The sequence below is a fragment of the Bubalus kerabau genome, chromosome 10 (genome assembly GCF_029407905.1).
Source record: "Bubalus kerabau isolate K-KA32 ecotype Philippines breed swamp buffalo chromosome 10, PCC_UOA_SB_1v2, whole genome shotgun sequence".
Classification (NCBI taxonomy): domain Eukaryota; kingdom Metazoa; phylum Chordata; class Mammalia; order Artiodactyla; family Bovidae; genus Bubalus; species Bubalus kerabau.
This window is the reverse complement of record NC_073633.1, coordinates 67032634-67052462: the sequence shown is the minus strand read 5'-3', so window position 1 is coordinate 67052462 and position 19829 is coordinate 67032634. Positions and strand designations below refer to the sequence as shown.

Sequence of the window (19829 nt, the reverse complement as noted above, 5' to 3'; positions counted from 1 at the left end):
GCTGCTGGTCTAGGTTGATAGGACCCAATCTTTCAAAGAGGCCATCTCTTTACTCTGGAAGAGGTTTGGTTCAGTTTTCTTATTTTCCTACTATGACCCAAGGACCAAATTTAACCTGTAGTACAACATTTTTGTATACCTACACAGCATTATGAGAAACCCAAACATTTCTCCCCTTCAAATACTTAGGGGTTCCCTTGGGTGCCAGAAATATTTGATTGCCTAGGGGAGAACCTACTAGGTATTACCTTCCTTAAAATGACATTTTCTAGAAAAATTATGTATTTGAATCTTAAGTTGGAGGTACATCAAGTCTTTCCAGGTATAAATATTAGAATAAGACCCTCCGGATGCTAACTACTATCGTCTTTCCTTTTCAATTGTTTGATGTAGTCATGAGAAGAATTAACTACCCATTGAATCTGCTCTGTGCAACAGTACAACCTGAGAAGCAATGGAAAATTTAGAAGTCATAGCCCATACTCTTCTCTAGCTGTTGGGGAGGAGAGAAGTAATAAGGTCCTTATTAGCGAAAGTGGAACTTATTTATTCTGGAACCCTGTTTCTGCATGACAATACTTTTAGCAAAAACATACATCTCTGAAAGTCAACACGTCTCATTGTTCAGAAAAGCAAAATTATGTTTTGTTTCAATGCCTAAATTTTCAAGCACAGCTCTGATAGTAGGCCCCTTTACTGCTCTGGGCTTTTGTCAGTTGAGGACTCTTTGGAGTTCTAGATCAGGACCAGCTCGGCCTCCAGGCACTCATACAGGAGTCCTCTGGATGCTCTGATCTGCTTGTAAGTGGGGGCAGAGTTTGGTCCACTTGGTAAAGATATTTACTTTCTCCTTTAGCAGTCCTGAGAGAGAAACAATATGAGAAAATTGCTTCAGAACTGACCAGCCCCACCTTGGAAACAGCAAAAGACAGAACAAAGCATCCTGAGACCCTCTTAGATCAGAGAGGAAGCTCTAACGAGGCTGTCAGCTCTGCTCTCAGCACGATGCTGACACTACCGCTTTGAAATAGAGCAATGAAGTCACAACTTTCAAAGATGTGGAAATGAGAAATAATACATAGGCTGTAGCAAAGAAACACCTACTGGCGAATAGGAATGAGGGCTCTGGTAAACACTGCCCTACTTCCCTGGTACACTTTCACTGCGTCCATGTTAGGGTGGAAATAGCATTAAAATATTTTTAAGTACTTTATGTACACCCTTAACTGTAACTCAAGAAGAGGTAATTTTAATCCATATTTCCTGGCTTTTTCATCTCATTCGCAGAGATTCAAATAGCTCAAGTGGCTTTACCTTAGACTCACAAGATGCCAGGAAAAGAAAGCAGAAGAGTAAGCCAGGTCCATGTTAGGACCAAAGGGTTATGGAGAGTTGAGATGCTCAAGGTCCCTAGCAACCTTTATAATCCAGACATTTCTGGAATTCATACCAAAATTGTGCTCAAATGAACATATTGTCTAGCGAAGGAATACTTCTGATTCTTTGGTTATCTCTAGAAAACCAATAACTACATGTTCTATTAATACTTTTAAGTACATCTGATATTGTAACCTGAGTTATATATGAAATTTAGGGAAATGAGGATATTTGGGGTTTTGTATCAGATAATTTAGCATTGCTACATGTCTAAATAATAATTCTGCACTGAGACAGATTACTAAGGATCTGAAAAAATTCACTACTCTATAATAAAAGCTGTAATCATAAGATCAATATCAAATTTCTCTGAACTATGGAAGGTGATCTAAATTATTGTGGGATTTGACCTTTATCTTTTCTTTTGTGGAGAATAGGGCTCACTATTTTCCCATAAGTATAAAAAACACAAAATCATGACCCTTCTTCTATTTTCCTGAATAGATTTATTGGCAAGTTATTTTGTTTCTTTCCTCAAAAGACAAATGGATGTACTACTTTCTCTTTCGTTACAGATAGCGGCATTAACACAATCCAGTCAATGCACGTTGGGGAGTTCAACCAGAAACTGGTGGAGGCCAGCACCCAATTTAAAAAGAAGCAGGGAAAAGGCACAATTGATGTTTGGTGGTTGTTTGATGATGGAGGTAAAAAATTCCAGAATATACACTAGAGAGCAGAATTTCTTGTTGATAAATTTAACAAACTGCATGGGAAGGTATATGAAAACGGTATCAGTTAAAGAATAACATTTCCGTGTTCTCTAAAGATTTAAATTATTTAGGAGCTATGAGTGTGGGAATGAATACAGATATAAAGCTATTCATTTCCTTTCAACTGGATATGCTCATCCTTTCTGTCATAATTTACTCTATTTTTCAGGGTTAACACTCCTTATCCCCTATATCTTGACTCTCAGAAAAAAATGGAAAGACTGTAAATTAAGAATCTATGTTGGAGGGAAGATCAATCGCATTGAAGAAGAAAAAATTGCGTAAGTAATTTATCACTTGTGTTGAAGCGTTTTTGATGTTTGTTGCTTGAATGCTTTAATTTTAAAAAACTTTAAGTGTCTTTGAGGCACAATAAATTTAAAGACAAAAAGTCACCATGCTAGGCCTTAGGCTTGCTTGGCTTCTGTCAATAAATTATCTGCGTAATTTTTCTAATCATTGTCTTCAAGTCCTTTTATCCCCTTCCACAAATGCTTTCAACAAGCATTTGGCATGGAAGCCCATCTCAAGTTTTCAGTGAAAGCATCATTATCTTGTATAATGTTTATTTTGTTCTGACTAGTAAATGCATCCAAGAAAGGAAGAGCCTGAAGGCATCTGTGTCCAAATTCTGTCCAGTTTCTTCTGGGAGAGTCAAACCTGTTAATTCGAGGCAGTCCCTCTAGCCTCGCACACTTAGAAGAGAACAGAGATGGCACCCTGTCCAAGCCCCAGCTCTGTACTGACAAGACGCAGGGCTTTGCAACAGTTACTGTACCTGTCTGGGTCCCCCCCAAGTTTCTCACTTGTAATTTGAAAGTGTTTACATGGGTGACTGCTGGTAACTCTTCTGATTAAAATAAATAAATAAGCTAAGTCCCATGGTGCTAAGTCTGTTCCTTTCTTATTTATTTAGTCATGAGAGTTTATCTCTAGTTGTGAGAGCAACAAGCATGCCAAGAGTGTGGTGCATCCAAAGATCTCTGGAGGAAATCCGGAGAATGACTTTTGGCAGCCCGTAGTCCCTCATGGCATGCCTAAGTCCTAGCCCTTCCTGGAATGGCTACTTCCAGAAATCACAAAATAATGACTGGCTCTTCAGTTCAGTCCAGTTCAGTCACTCAGTCAGTCTGACTCTGCGACCCCATGGGCTACAGTGTGCCAGGCTTCCCTGTCCATCACCAACTCCCAAAGCTTGCTCAAACACATGCCCATCAAGTGAGTGATGCCATCCAACCATCTCATCCTCTGTCGTCCCCTTCTCCTCCTGCCTTTAATCTGTCCCGGCATCAGGGTCTTTTCCAATGAGTCAGCTCTTCACAACAGGTGCCCAAAGTATTGGAGTTTCAGCTTTAGCATCAATCCTTCCAAAGAACACCCAGGACTGATCTCCTTTAATGGACTGGTTGGATCTCCTTGCAGTCCAAGGGACTCTCAAGAGTCTTCTCCAACACCACAGTTCAAAAGAATCAATTCTTCAGCTCTTAGTCATTTTTTCACATTGTCTCCCCCTTCTTAGAAAGTTATTATATATATCTAATTCCTCTTAAAGAAAATTATAGTAAAATGGAAACTAACATGAGGTCTATAATAATTTATATTTTCTTAAAGCCTCTGTACCTTATTGAGACAAGTGATGAAATTTGAAAATGGTTGGTGGATAAGATAGTAGCAGGGCATCCATGTTAAATTTCTTGATTTCAGAAACTGTACTCTGTTTATAAAAGAGAATGAATGTCCTTGCTCTTAGGAAATATTCACTGAAGTACTTAGAGGTAAAGGGGACTGATATGTGTAATTTACTTTAAAATGGCAAATAAGTAGGACATAGAAAGCCAGCAAGCAAAAACAATATAGAGAGATGTAGACAGAGAAAAAGAGAATGACAAATCAAATGGGGCAAAACATAAACAACTGGTGAATCTGAGCTTTCTTTGCACTATTCTTATGATGTTTTGTAACTTTGAAATTATATCAAAATGTTCAGCTGCTAGCGGGAAAAACTTTTAATCTACAATGATATAATATATAATAATTATTGGTTTATCAGTAGATTGTCAGTAACTCTATAAACATTATCAGCAATCATCAATAAGTATTGAGACTTGTTTTCTTTTTCCCAAATGATAAGGAAGAGTGGACAGTGCCACAACCTTTTCCCTGAAACATGAATGCAGAGCTGGGTTTGCTGTTTCCAGTGACTGCACCTACAGAAATTTCTCTTTGCCTTTGGGGGAAGAATTTGGTCCACAATTATCCATATTCATCAAGTGCTACAGTGGAAATCAAATACTAACCAAAGCCTTTGTCGAAAAGCTAAGCTGAAATGAGACATGATTGCTTTTGATGTCTTAAACACAAAACTCTTTGATTGAAAATAGTTAAATATTCAATGATGAAGTATTTCTGTCTTGTATTTTCAGAATGGCTTCCCTTCTGAGCAAATTTAGGATAAAATTTGCAGACATCCATGTCATTGGTGACATCAACGTTAAGCCAAACAAAGAAAGGTATGAAATATTTAACAAGATGCACTGTTTATCCATGGTAAACTCTCTCCTCTTTTGTGTTGATTATTAGAAGGTTAAAATGTTATGGGTTTACTGCTGTGACTTCCTGATAGGATGACATAAAAGAGGATTTTAAATAATCATGACACAGAGCTATCAAGTTCTAACGGAAGGAAAAGTTTTTAAGGTGAAGATGAGCTTGAGAAGAACAACTGCAGAAACATCGTTTAGTTAGCATTTTAGAATTGCCTTTCACGTTACGCTTTCTTTGGTGGTAACAGTAGCAGGAAGCATAAGCTCAGAAAATTCTGACCTGAGCAGTCAGGGTAAGTCTACATTATTTAAAGTTACTGGTGGGGCATCCTGAATGGGAAGCCTATGAGAGCCCCCAAAGGGGATTTCTAAAACTATCTGAAGCCTGGCAAGGAAAGGTATTGGTTCCAAAATTTTAAAATGAAAAAAAAAATTGAAATAATTGTTTAAATGCCTTCAAAACAGCATCACTTTAACCTCATTAATTTTTAAATTGGTGAAGTCCATGGTATTTGAAAACAATTTGTAGGTTAGATCTTCACAGGAGTTCCCAGAAGTATAAGAAGATTATCTGGAAATTACAACAGATCATAAATTAAAATATTTAGAGCAATGACTTCACAATTATAAAATATTTTCAATTGTTTACAGTTCAAAATCATGTTTAGTATTGCATCTGTATGCAGTTTAGCACATTTGATTTGGTGTGGCATGGGTCTCCAAGGGTGGAAACAGGAGATACAAAGGTCTCAGTATGGCATAGGTCCTTGCTAGACTCTTAGACCTCTTCTCATTCCTGTCAATCACCATTTCTCCTTCCTCCTATAGTTCTTGATGAGTTGCAACTCCACATTCCTCAAACCTTCTTGCTCTGTCCTTCTTCTGATTCACTGTTATCCCAGATGAACTTAGTAACTAACTGAAAATTATCCAGATTTAAGATGTATTCTTATTGACAAAATGGCAACCTTGAACCTCATGTCATTTGAGGGTATTCCTGATTCCTCTAAGGCTATGCGTCAGTTAAAACAGCTTTACAAAATGTCTTAACTGAATTAAGAAAGCTAGAATTGACAGGGCTGACCTGGATTATTACGATGTAATATTTCCTTATATCATAAATACCACTAATGCCTTTCATTCCTATATTTCTACAGTTATAAAGTTAAGAAAAATTAAGAACAGATTTATCATTCTCGTTGGTAAATGGAATTAAGATTTTTATATGAACTAAGTTGTCATGCAGTAACCTCTGGTAGCCTTGCACATTTCATTTGAAGAATTTTAATTCCTAAGTCATTGCCCCTTGGCACTTGCAGTGAAGTGATCAAACGGGCTCATCTGATAGCTCTAATTGGAGGAAACACATTCTCTTCTATAACACAGCAGGTACAATGATTCCCCAGTATGTGCCACTTAGCACCAGACCACAGCCTGCCAGCTCTCTGCCAATACAGGACCATTTACTGTTGTCTAGGGCATAGTTGAGGAGGAGAAGGGGGCAACAGAAGATGAGATGCTTAGACAGCATCACCAACTCAATTGGCCATGAGTCTGAGCAAACTCTGGAGATAATGAAGGACAGGGAAACCTGACATGCTGCAGTCCATGGGGGTCACAAAGAATCAGACATGACTTAGCAACTGAACGACTATGAGAGCATAGTCACAGTGTCCCCTACTGAACTGGGATTCTCTATAAGCCCTGGCTCAATGCTGGCCACAGATCAGTCAGTCACCTGCTTCTTGTAACTGAATTCTTTTTGCTGGTATTTGTCTTAGCAGCAGCTAAGGACTGTCTATGCTTGCTGATTAATTTGTTTCTATATCCTTTGCCTCTTTACCCATCAATATGATTTTTTTACCCAAGTCTCTGTATCCTTCCCTCTGTTTTGTACTAGTCTCTGCCCAGCAGCCATGGTCACCTGTATACCCATCCTTTCTGTTCTATCACTGAGGATGTTGCTGCATCTCTAACCATGCCTCTTCCTTCTTTGAGTGTCCATCACAGCCTAAACGCTCTTCATCTTCGTACCCCTGACCTTTGTTCCATGGTTTCCTCTTCTCAAGGAGAAAACTCTATGTACAGTCATAAGAAACAAAGGACCAAGGCATTTGTACTTTTGTCCTGGTCTCTAAATTTGACTTTAGACACCATTCTGACTTGGTGTTGCTTACATATGCTCTGCATCCTACAATGAAGAGATCTATTTCCCTTTCTCAGGGAAAAAAAATTAATTCATTTTCACAGTTCTGGAGATTTTCTCTGTGATATTTCAAGGTGTTGAGGAAGATGCAAGGAAAAAGAACATTCTCACCAGAATAACTGTAGTTAATGTATCCTGATGTGAAGACAGAAGGCGACCAAGAAGAGGTGTGCTAGAACTACCATCCTTCTCTTTTCAGTTTCTGCTGTAACTGATGCCATGTTACTTCATAAAACAGCCACATGTCTGATGCTGGCGATGCCTTTTCCAGTATTTGAAGATAAGTTTTAGAACAGAGAATGGTCATTCAGTAAATCTCACAAATGGCCACTTCCCTGGTGACTCAGATGGTAAAGAATCCATCTGCAATGCAGGAGATGCAGGTTCCACCCCTGGGTAGGTAAGATCCCCTGGAGAAAGGAATGGATACCCACTCCAGTATTCTTGCCTGGAGAACTCCATGGCCAGAGGAGCCTGGCAAGTACAGTCGATGGGGTTGCAACGAATCGGACATGACTGAGTGACTAACACTTTCACACTTGACCACACCTGGAATCTTTGTGATAATTTTAAAAAGGCAAATCCTCGAAGTGGTTTAATAAGAGAACAGAACTCTTCAGTGGCCTGATGCAACCCCAGGCCCAGGGCCCAAACCTTACAATGCCGGCTCAGCTTCAGCTTTCACAGGGGCCTTATGGCTAGACAGCCCTGGTCTACCATTAACAACCATCTCCTGATTGCTGTTCTTCCTTGATCACTCATTTTCACACAATGTTAGCAATAGTTCACCATCAATGATTTCCATGTTGGAGGCTAATGTTAAACGTCCTTCAGCTGCTTTTAATAGATCTTTCAACTACTCATAAAACATGAGTAAATCTTGATGGAGACATTCTATCATAGAAACGTTATCTATAAATAAGGTAGAGTAAGGGTGAAAGGGAGGAAAAAGCTAAGTTAATGAGAAAACAATTGGGCCGGGGAAACTGATAAGCTCTTGTGGTTAAATTCTTTTTTCTATTGTATAGACTGAATTAAAAGTCATAGGCCAAAAAGACAGCAATCATTAAACAGAAATCGAGAGAAACTGGAAGCAATTAACTAGATTATTTAGTTTAAATATGCTAGTGTGATCACAAAAACAACAAATACATTAATGTGTGAGAAGAAATTTTATATGAATTTTAGGGGAAATTTTTATGCAGTTTAACCTTGTTATTATGAAGAACAAGGATGGGAAAGGCAGGAAAGCTATAAGTAAATTTTTTTAATTGAATTCATTCTCAAGTGAGTCTGAGTGAACTCTGGGAGTTGGTGATGGACAGGGAGGCCTGGCATGCTGTAATTCATGGGGTCGCAAAGAGTCGGACACGACTGAGTGACTGGACTGAACTGAACTGAGCTGAATACTTAAACTATTCTAGAATCAATTTTAAGATATAATAAGAATGATCATGGGCTTCCCTAGTTTCTCAGCGGTAAAGAATCCACCTGCCAATGGAGGAGGTGCAAGAGACTCAGGTTTGATCCCTGGGTCAGGAAGATCCCCTGGAGAAGGAAATGGCAACCCACTCCAGTATTCTTGCCTGGGAAATCCTATGGACAGAGGAGCCTGGCAGGCTACAGTTCATGGAGTTGCAAACAGTCGCATACAACTTAGCAACTAAATAACAACTGTAACAATAAGAATGAGCAGATTTAATAGAGACTCAAAATAGAAATCTAAAAGGACCTTTGGACCACCAAGCTATGAGCCACTCATTGCAGTCAGTGAAATGCTAGATCAAGCTTGCCTGGCTTATGTGCCCAATTTAGCCAATCTGGCTGGCAAAAGGGATAGAATTGTGCTGACTGGCTGATATTGAGGATAGAGTCATTCCCATCCAAACTACAATGGAGAAACATAGTATGGATGCCTGGGGGGACAAGCAAACAATCTTATTCCACTTTCCATTTCTTAGGAAACTATTTTTGAAGTGGTCTTTCCAAAAAGCACCTGGACTGAGAGGCAAATAAAACTCTTATCCCTGATCAAAATAATTGTATGTAAAGCTTAAATAGAGAAACCGTCAACTGCTAACCTCAGTCCCATGGTTGTTGAGTAAAATGAATGTCTTGCTTGTACAGGGCACTGCATACTTTTCAGAGCACGGCCATCCAAATCATCCTACTAACACTCGCATCAGTCTCACACCAGCTCTGAGCAGCCATTTTTACCCCTGTTATAGGCTAGGTTATCCAGGTCAAGGAGGACAATGGAAGAACTGGAGCAAGAACCCAGGCTCTTCTCTCCTAGGCCAGCACCTCTGCGCTGATGACCACCAAGGTCTCTAAAAGCACAGCACTGTTGGGAGAAATAGCAGATAAAAGTATTACATGGTTGAAACAATAATTGGGCATATCAGTCTTATTCTTTCCTATTGGTTGTCTACCATTCTGAATAAGTCAAAGCATCAGAAATCTACTGCATTAAGTATCTCTTCAATCTGTTAACAGCAGCACACTGGTGGGAACAAACTACTCCTTAGTAATCTCTGTACTTTCATCTGCAAGTCCTAAATCAGGAAAACTGATGAGACCACTGAAATCATTGTGCTAAGTCACTTTACTTCCCTGGTGGCTCAGAGGTTAAAGTGTCTGCCCAGAATGCAGGAGACCTGGGTTCGATCCCTGGGTTGGGAAGATCCCCTGGAGAAGGAAATGGCAACCCACTCCAGTACTCTTGCCTGGAGAATCCCATGGACAGAGAAGCCTGGTAGGCTACAGTCCATGGGGTCGCAAAGAGTCGGACACGACTGAGCAACTTAACTTTCACTTAAGTCACTTTAGTCATGTCTGACTCTTTGTGACCCTGTGGATTGGAGCCCTCCAGGCTCCTCCGTCCATGGGATTCTCCAGGCAAGAGTATTGGAGTGGGTTGCCATGCTCTCCACCAGAGGATCTTCCTGACCCAGGGAATCGAACCCACGTCTGTTACATCTCTGCATTGGCAGGCAGGTTCTTTACCACTTGCACCATCTGGGAAACTGAAATCATTGCTTCATGCTTTAATTCCTTAACCTAAAAGCACATTAATTCTAATTATCATTCATTCCAAAGTTATTAAGTTTTAAGTAAGCCACGATATATAAAACCAAAGAAAACTATTTATATTTGAGATCATCTTATAGTAGCATAGGGAAGACAACTACTCCTATAAATTATGTTTTGTTTTGTGCTATCATTTAAAAATAAATCTTATGAGATTCTTATGATAGATAAGAATGAGATTTTTCAGCAATTTTTAAAATGTTCTACAGTTCTGAGGTACTGCTCCTAATTTTCTAGTCAATGATTTTTTCTTAATTGCTCTAAAATGGCCTCAGATTTTAAAATGTTATTGATTTTTGTTCTTTCCTCTAATGTGCACCTGAACAATAGCCATTTGAACATCTCAGGCAGAAACATCAGACAGCAGAAGGACAAAGGCAGCATTATTTACAGCAAACATTCAGATTGTTCTATAGCCATTAAACTCACTCACTCACTATTCTCCGACCTACCCACAGCCTCCTGCCATAAGGTGGGAGCTGCCATGTGGGCTAAAGGTGAGGAGGGCAACCCTATCTAACCCTCAGGGATGCTGGTTCATCTCCTACATTAATTCATGAACATCTCCCATAGAACCTGTAAAATAAGCAAATGGAAACTCATTTATGAGCTAAAGTGTCTACGTTAAAACTGTGCCTTTGACTATACTATGTAGAACGTGTAATTGCAGAGTAATTACCATCTATGTGTTTGTGTGTTTATATTGAGGATTTATTAATAATACCTAGTAGGCTATCAAGGCCTCATACCCCTTAAGGTCTTTCCTTGGGTAGGGAAGCACTATGATAGCCATGGTTTTACTCACAGTCTCCTGCAAAGATAATTCTTAGAAGATTTGCATGACATTCAGCTCTGATTCTGCAGCCAGCATACCTAGTCACACCTGGAGTATCTGTGAAATAATGAGTTAGTTTCCCACTGTGAGGCCTCTTTTATAATTCCAATTTCAGCTGGAAAGTCTTTGAAGAAATGATTGAACCATATCGTCTCCATGAAAGCTGCAAAGATTTAACAACTGCTGAGAAATTAAAGAGAGAAACTCCGTGGAAAATTACAGATGCAGAACTGGAAGCAGTCAAGGAAAAGGTAAGGACTTTTCTTCCTTAATCTTTACTTTGCTATCTAACTAGCTGAAAAATAAAACAGTGGTTGATTTAAAGATCAAGAAGTAATGTATCTATTATAGAATTTCACTTATTCGCAATCTAGGGTTTCTGCATATTTCAAGTCCTTTTTCAATCATATTAGTGAATGTGAGGATTTAGAAAACTGCTTTCATTTTTTAGTATAAAATCAAGTTTTTTAAGTTGAAAACAGGCTATTGATACATATTGTGAAGTCTTCTTTCCAATTTAATTTTATAGAAAAGGAGACAGACCCATCAGACTAAAATAATTTCAGTCAATACATATGCAAAGTAAATATAGATTGCTCACAGTTTTACACAATAAAAAGAATTTTAACCTGATCTAGCTATAAAAACTTACATAGGGATCTGAGAAAATCTGTAACTGGAACACTGAATATGCATGTTGGATCTGGAACGTCTTGTAGGATGGATGTGAAATGGTGAGCTTTTCTAGAGAACCCAATAAGATGGGAGTTACCTGCATCTGGCTTGAACTGAATGAAGTTGCAACAGTGAGGATGATGAAGAGGGCAAGGACATAAGAATAAGGCAGAAGGATTAACATCTGAATTGGATTAGACATTCAAAGAAAAGGACCTCAAGAAGCTCTAAATTACAAAATTTAAATAAACCAATTAGAGCAGGAGATATTAAAAACCTTTCAAATTTAGTAGAAAAAATACTGAGCTAAGAATCATAAACTCTGTGTGACAAAGTGCCCAGCTCTAACAAAAGCTTTTCATATAATTGAACAAATCACTTACCTAAGCCTTGGCTTCTGAACCAGTGAAATGTGATAATAAATATTACTCTCATCACTGCAAAATACTTAATGTAGTTATTTTTCCAAATGAGTCTTTTGGTGACTCTTTCATTGAAACCAGTCTCCTGTGCTGGTAAAAATCAGAGTTTAAAGAAAGATTAGACTAGGGTATAATCTATGTGTTTAGCATACCAAATTAGTATCAAGATTAGGTTAGGTTTCTTCCACAGCAAACCTGTTCCCAGCACTGGCCATTCTCGTCTTTTTACTGTTATCCATGTTGCTTGCTTGTTTTTTCTTTCTAGAATTTAATAAGCCCCTATACCTCAATGGGGCTTCCCAGGTGGCTCAGTGGCAAAGAATGCACCTGCCAAAGCAGGAGACGTAGGTTCAATCCCTGGGTCGGGAAGATCCCTTGGAGAAGGAAATGGCAACCCACTCCAGAATTCTTGCCTGGGAAATCCCATGAACAGAGGAGCCTGGCATGCTGCAGTCCATGGGGTCACAAAGAGTTGGACATGACTTAGCAACTTAACAACATAACATAGTGGTCTTATTCTTTATATTTCTAATATTTTCCACGAGTTTCTAAAACACTAAGTTTCCAAACCTGAATGAAAAGGTTTTTTTTTTGTTTTTTTTTTAATGAGGCTTTCCTACTTGTCTATAATTAGAGGAAAAAAGATAAATTCTCATTCATAATTCTGAGAAACCACCCTCAACAAAATCTGAATGTTGTCCACAGAGTTACCGCCAAGTTCGACTGAACGAACTCTTACAGGAGCACTCAAGAGCTGCTAATCTCATAGTCCTGTAAGTATCATTGCAGACATTTAAGACTGTTACAGAGAAATCTCAGGTACATGGGTTAATCAATATAAAAGCTCAAAACTATTCGGGTGGAAAGTTAAATTTGGAACATGTAGGAAAATAAATACCACCCTAAGACAATGGGGCCCACGGGCTTTAGAGGGCTCCATATGGACTTTACTCCAGACATGCCCCACCCAAAGGGCCAGGACACACGACACCTAGAACCCTCATTCCCTGTCTAGACCTCTCTCTAGGAATCTGACCCTGGAATTCCCAGCCAATTAAGCCCCAAGTTGGTCAAGGTTCACAGGCCCCTTTCCTGGATAGCTGCTCCTGAGATGTGGAATCCATGGCATGTTCTCAAGGCTCCTTACCATGTGGGAAGAGGCCAGGGCAGGAGAAAAAAGAGTGGGCTTTTCCATTTCCACTCTTTGTCCTCCACCCACAAATATTAGGGGCATACCTGCTGGAAATATGAATGTTTATCTAAAGATTCATTGCTAAACAAGAAAACCAGCAATTTCACATTTATATCTCATGATCTAACTCCTAGGTACAAGGGTAAGTATGTCTTCAAGCAAGGTCTACACTGGAAGACTATTCATCTAAGAGATAGACTGGTCTCCTGAGTTGGGTGATAGAGCCCAAATAGCTATTTCTCCCAAATATAATAAGAGCTCTAAAATATTAGCAAAAATCCTTCCCCCACCCCTAGAAAAATGGGGAGAGGTATTGATTGATCACATTTTTTATTTAAAGAGTGAAAATCTATTTATGCTTTGCCTCTATTCTACTGGGCTTCCCTAGTGGCTCAGATGGTAAAGAATCTGCCTGCAATGCAGGAGATCCAGGTTTGATCCTTGGGTTGGGACTATCCCCTGGAGAAGGGAATGGCAACCCACTCCAGTGTTCTTGCCTGAAGAATTCCATGGACAGAGGAGCCTGGAAGGCTACAGTCCACAGGGTGGCAAAGAATTGGACATGACTGAGCCACTAACACTTTCACTTTTCACTTTTACACTTTCTATTCTATTACAATGTCCGGGCCTATTTTTCTGGTTTGTAAATATTTGTATTATCTGAGAAACATCTCAGTTTAACATCTATATTCAAAATAATTTCAGTGCTTTCATTTTGTGGAGGAGGCATATATAAGGTTTAGGCTACTTGTTATTATATAGCTCAGATAGCTAATGATGTTACTGTTGGTACTAATTGTCATGTTTGTTCTTTATTTTTCTTCCATGCTGCCAGGAGCCTTCCGGTGGCAAGAAAAGGATCTATATCAGATTGGTTGTACATGGCTTGGTTGGAAATCCTCACGAAGAACCTCCCTCCTGTCTTACTAGTTAGAGGAAATCACAAAAATGTCCTGACATTTTACTCTTAAAAGATCTTTATCCTTAAAGATAAAGGATTAGAACACATTTTAATTTAATGTATGGATAATTAGGAAACAAGTTCCAGTACTTTATGTTGTAAATGTGATCTGTGGACATTCAAACCGAGAAGACTATACTATAGGCTTCCAAGTAAATTTTGCCATTTTTAAATTATTACTTAATGGGAACTATTTTTTTTAATCAGTTTAAGGGGGTGTCAAAGCCAATGCTACCCCTAGTAAAACATCTTGTCAATGCTATTTAAAAACATGAAAATTGAGCAAACATATGCTGGCTTATTACGCCCATGAAAACTCAACTTATCCTAAGATTTTCCAGGCACACCTAATCTTTTATTTGCTTATAGGGCCTGGTAGTGGCCTCAGTCCCACAGCAGTTTCTCATTAAATGCTTATTGACAGGCTGGTATAGTAACCATGGGTGGTTATCAAAGGAAAAGACCAACTGGGCAGGAAACATGATTATACTTGCCTTCTGAGAAGCTTACACTCGCAAAGAAGATTTGAAAATCAATAACTAAAAACTTTAAGAGGTAACCTGAGTCTCCACAATGTTTAAAACACTTACCTAAGTAAGGTTATTTTATATAACAGATTATATACTGAGAGTGATCTGAGCAATTGCTGATAACATACAGCTTCAATTTGGGGCTGACTGAAAAATACATTAGCTGAAAGAGGAAGCAAAATATATTCTGATTAAATATGCAATATATTCTGTTCTTAATATATACATTTTAATTGCTTTCCCTACTAAATATTTAGACATTTTATTACTTTGAATATTTTTTCTAATTAAGTTGTTAGCATAGATGAAGTCTTCATAGATGTCTAATTGGAAACCAAATATCACACATTTTCAAACTGTTATAAAGAAATATATCCTGAATCATATTTTTAGTTACTTTATATAATGATTGTAGAGAGTTAAAAGACAATTAAAATTTGATGTAGAAAAATTTGCAAATTTGGAATATATAAGTATTGATTGTTTTCATTTGTTAGTATTCATACAATACTTAATCACATTAAAAACTACCGAAATTTTTTTTCTGATGGATGTGTTGATTATTTTTCCCTGACATATTGTGACTGTTTATTGTAAATGATTAAAAAATAGGAGGGGGGAAAAGTCAACATGAAATAAAAGCACTCAAATTCATTTGCTCTGGTCTTGTTTTTTCCTTTCAGTCACTAAAATCACACTGCAATGGTGTTATCAGATGTGAGCCTGAAAATTCCAATCAGTTGCCTCACTTATTTGCAGGTTGTTTAAAGCTAGGGTTCAACATTAGGATTTCAAGTCAGACTCTGGCCTCAGAAGGATGACTAGGGAGGGAAAAGGGAAACAGCAAAGCATAAGAAGCAGGATATCTGTATTCCGAATCTGACACCATTGGACTTAACTCAGGCCTGGGTTAACCCTCTCTCTTCAGTCCTCTGTACCTGAAATTCAAATGGTTAGATGCTATCCTAGTGACCAGGACAAGGCACCCAGCTTTTCATCTGGGCCCTGACACTTCTCAGAAACACTTGAGAGGGTCTCTGGAAACAGTGAGAAGTCATCTGACTTCTGTAACAGGAAATTCTGGCTCTTGTTTCTTGGAGAAGCTGTTAGGTCTCCTAAGAAACAGAAAGTTTAGCATGGAGCATGTTTATTAAGGAGTCCCGTTGGAAGCAGGAGGAGAAAGCAGGAAGGGTTAGGGAAAGGTGAGCTGAAATGCAGTCCCAAGGACAGCCTCAGTGACCCCACAGGGAGCTCTGGAGACAGAGGTTCATTCAGAGTAGTCCCAAGGGGGTCTGAGAGGACCAGACCTTGACACTCCCACATACATCAGTCACATACGTCAGTCACTGAAGGTGGGTGGCCTAGGAAGGGGTATGAATCTGGACGTGGCAGGTCTCTGCAGCTGAGTCATCCCCAAGGGCTGGACAGTTGAAGGCTGTCTGCTGACAGCACTCCCAGATGCTGAGGCAATAAGGCCTTTATTAAACAGGGTCTGGGTGGGGCATCACCATGCCAACTGCAGGGGTCAAATAAAGTAGTGATTAAAAAAAAAACAGATTGGCCTAAGTTAAAATCTCAGTCTCATCATTTATTAGTTTTATTACCTTAAATTAGTTATTTAATTTTTTGAAGGTTATTGATGAGATAGTGACTGAAGGGATAACAAGGAGAAATTAACCAAGGAGGAGTACATGGACTGAGAGAAAAAGGGATGGGTGATCCTGAGGTCAAGAGCAGGGAAACAGGTTAGGGCAGCAGAAAATTGAAAAGATGGGAGTATGGTCAGCTGCCAACGGGTTTCTGTAGCCCTCAGTGTCCTGTCCTTGTCCTTTGATTTATCCAACTCTATTTGCCCAACCTCCTACAGTCTCTAAGTTCACAATCGGGCTTCTGAGCAAGAAGGAGAAGGTACACATTCATGTTCATTGATGTCCAACTTCCTCTGTCCCCTCATTTTGTACATGTATCTCATCAGTTTCCCTACACTTGCCTCACAATGACTTTTCAAAATCTTCACCACTTTATCAGTTGATGACCCTGCCACCATTCTACAACACAGCCAGATACCCATAGATATAAAACTTTCTTATATAAAGAGGAACATACTAGGAGCATTGTCTTACAATGTCTTCCCTTAATACTCAAGCTTAGAACTCTTTCAATGGAAGGTTTTAAAAAAGATTATAGATTCCTGAGGGCAATCATAAGCCTACTAAATTAGAATCTATAGGAGAGGGACCAAGGAATCTGTATATTTTGATGATCCACGAGATTTTGGAACTACTGCTTTAGGCAGACTTCCTTATTACTGTGATGTGACTCCCACTACAGGCTGATGCCTCTAATTTATATTTCTTTCCTTTTTAAAAAAGATTTTTTATATGGACCACTTTTAAAGTCTTTATTGAATTTGTTATGATATTGCTTCTTTTTATGTTTTGGGTTTTTTTGGCTATGAGGTGGGGATCTTAGCTCCCTGACCAGGGATAGAATACACACCTCCTGCATTGGAAGGCAAACTCTTAAGCACTGGACCACCAAGGAAGACCTCTAAATGTATATCTCTAACTCAGAGCTTCCCTAAGTCTCAGGTAGAAATATTCAATCACTAATTTGCATGGTATTTCTCTTTGTATTTGGGTGGGGCAAAAAGTTTGTTCGGGTTTTTCCATAACATGGAAAAACTCAAATGATCTTTTTGGCCAACCCAGTAAACCTGCACTCCAAGTGCAGAATGACCAGATTTCTATTATACCCAACAAAACAAAAGACACAACTAGAGCAAAGGTGTCTGTTTCTCTTTCTCCATCGGCTCGCAGATCCTCTCTGAAATGACCAAAGAAACACACAAATAGGAAAGTTCTGCATCATAGCAGGAAACCAAGAAAAGAAGCCATGTCCTTTATACATTTTTAGAAACACAAGCAAGCTTGCGTTTATATGAGATGAGCTCTATGGAAGCTAGAAAAGGTCAGCTTGCAACCAATGCTCCTGAGAATAACTCAGTGTCACAGGAAATAATTGCAAGAGACCCTGGGAGGATTCCACTAACCCCTGCCTGCAGTTTGCATGTGAAGAGGTAAGAAGCTGAAGGTAGGAGAGATACAGTGCAGCACTGGGATGAATACCAAGAAGGGCTATTGGGAGAAGCCACAAGGTGTATCCAGTGAGCACTCACAGCAGACATGGGTGTTGCAGGAGAGAATCTCATAGGTGTCCTTGAAAGGCACCAGAATGATATGTGCCAGCCATAGAGGCTGAGCCAGAGACAAAATCAGCCCTCAGCGCACAACTTCTCGTAACACAGAGAAGAAAACTCAGATGGGTAAGCCCGTCCTTGGGTCTTGCTGTTGTTAGGATGCTGGGCTGCTAAACTGGCACTGCAAGATGCTAGCAATGAGACGTTTGCTGCTGCTGCTAAGTCGCTTCAGTTGTGTCTGACTTTGTGCGACCCCATAGACGGCAGCCCTGCAGGCTCCCCCGTCCCTGGGATTCCCCAGGCAAGAGTACTGGAGTGGGTTGCCATCGCCTTCTCCAATGAGACCTTTAGCTAAAGTTAAATAGGAGGATTGTAACGATAATCAGGTGGTGAGGTGGAGGTCCCTGTGTCCATCACAGAAGATAGGCACATCTGCTTATTGTCAGACTGAGTGTCCACAGGCTGCTTGCTGCCCCCCACAGCTCACCTGGAGCCAGCCCATCTGGATATTTCCATCTCCTTCTGCAGAGATGCTGGGGGCACACTGACATGAGGATGGAACCCGTCTGGATTCCCAAGTGGAGAACAGGAGAAATTCCTCTTTGCGTGTGACTCAGATGTCCCAGTCCTGACAGATCAGGGCATCTCCATGAGTTGCAGTAAGAGCCAAGAGGTCAAACCAAGAGGGCTCAGGCCCAAGCAACCGACCCAGGCATTCCCCCGGGGCCAGCAGCTGCCCCAGAGCTGCCAGCTCTGATCTACAGGTAAAATCTCTCCAGGGAAGGTGTGGGCATCCCTGGTGGCTCAGACAATATAGAATCTGCCTGCAATGCAGGAGATCTGGGTTCGATCCCTGGGTTGGAAAGATGATCCCCTGGAGGAGGGCATGGCAAATCACTCCAGTATTCTTGCCTGGAGAATCCCATGGACAGAGGAGACTGGAGGGCTACAGTCTATGGTTTCACAAAGAGTTGGACACAACTGAGTGACTTTCACTCACTTGGGGAAGGTGTGCTGGTCATTCTTAACTCGTTAGGATTTCTGATGGTGCAACCAACTCGGTCTCCCTTTTTTAATGCAGAAAAAAACGTTTTCAAAAAGAACATACAATATGTTCCTTCATCTTATCTACAACACCATTCTAAACACACTATTTTAGGGCCCTGCTGCTGCTAAGTCACTTCAGTCGTGTCTGACCCTGTGCGACCCCATAGACAGCAGCCCACCAGGCTCCCCCGTCCCTGGGATTCTCCAGGCAAGAACACTGGAGTGGGTTGCCATTTCCTTCTCCAATGCATGAAAGTGAAAAGTGAAAGTGAAGTCTCTCAGTCATGTCCGACTCTTTATGACCCCATGGACTGCAGCCTACCAGGCTCCTCCACCCATGGGATTTTCCAGGCAAGAGTACTGGAGTGGGTTGCCATCGCCTTCTCCAATTTTAGGGCCCATTAAGGAATAAAAATCTCTGCCGTTTAAACTATGATATAATATTCTATCACTTAGCATTTTGTTATATTAATTGAGATATAATTTTTAGTCTTAAGCAGGTATAGAATTTTAAGTCATATATGGTTCCTATGCATACAAAAAAAGGGGAAAGATAAGTGAAATAAATTTAGTTTGACTTCAGAGTTCCACTCTTCTCTTCACCTGTCCACTCAGTTTATGTCTGTTTCTCCACAAAACAGGAGGAGCACTAATGACTCAGTATTTCTCACAGGGGAAGATCGATGGACACTATTTTCTCATTGGCATTAATAATTTTGATAATTCTGGGTTCTAGTACAGTTTTTTAATAGCTTAAATTTGTCTCCTAACAGAATTTAAAACATTGTGTGTAAATCCTGATGCATTAAAGAACATAAAAAGAGGGAAAAAATAATCCCAAAATGTCAGAAAAAAATTATCATTAAAAAAAGAGAAATCATGTTATAGAATAGAAGACAAACATACAAGAAATAAACAGAAAAGACAAATGTGTGCATCTTTTTTAACAGATTCTCAAATTTAATAATAAAACAAAATT

General features: G+C 39.6%; 1 protein-coding gene and 1 long non-coding RNA gene across 8 annotated transcripts in view; one reads left to right on the top strand and one right to left on the bottom strand.

Annotated features, from left to right (window-relative positions):
- SLC12A1 (solute carrier family 12 member 1) overlaps positions 1-15152 on the top strand; it is an 88616-nt gene extending 73464 nt beyond the window's left edge. Inside the window, exons 22-27 of the mRNA XM_055538042.1 lie at positions 1953-2084; positions 2320-2431; positions 4574-4660; positions 10940-11075; positions 12627-12694; positions 13949-15152. Of these exons, the coding sequence (XP_055394017.1) occupies positions 1953-2084; positions 2320-2431; positions 4574-4660; positions 10940-11075; positions 12627-12694; positions 13949-14084 (671 nt within the window). The 3' untranslated portion in view covers positions 14085-15152. The remainder of the gene's footprint in view (positions 1-1952; positions 2085-2319; positions 2432-4573; positions 4661-10939; positions 11076-12626; positions 12695-13948) is intronic.
- LOC129621506 (uncharacterized) overlaps positions 1-19829 on the bottom strand; it is a 93537-nt gene that overhangs the window by 54152 nt on the left and 19556 nt on the right. Inside the window, exons 5-7 of one of the 7 annotated variants that reach the window (XR_008699405.1) lie at positions 11883-12006; positions 10795-10881; positions 8981-9243 (exon numbers count right to left, since the gene is read on the bottom strand). The exons of 5 other annotated variants lie outside the window; for them this stretch is intronic. This is a non-coding gene — a long non-coding RNA (uncharacterized LOC129621506). The remainder of the gene's footprint in view (positions 1-8980; positions 9244-10794; positions 10882-11882; positions 12007-19829) is intronic. One more of the 7 variants, XR_008699409.1, reaches the window with a different exon arrangement.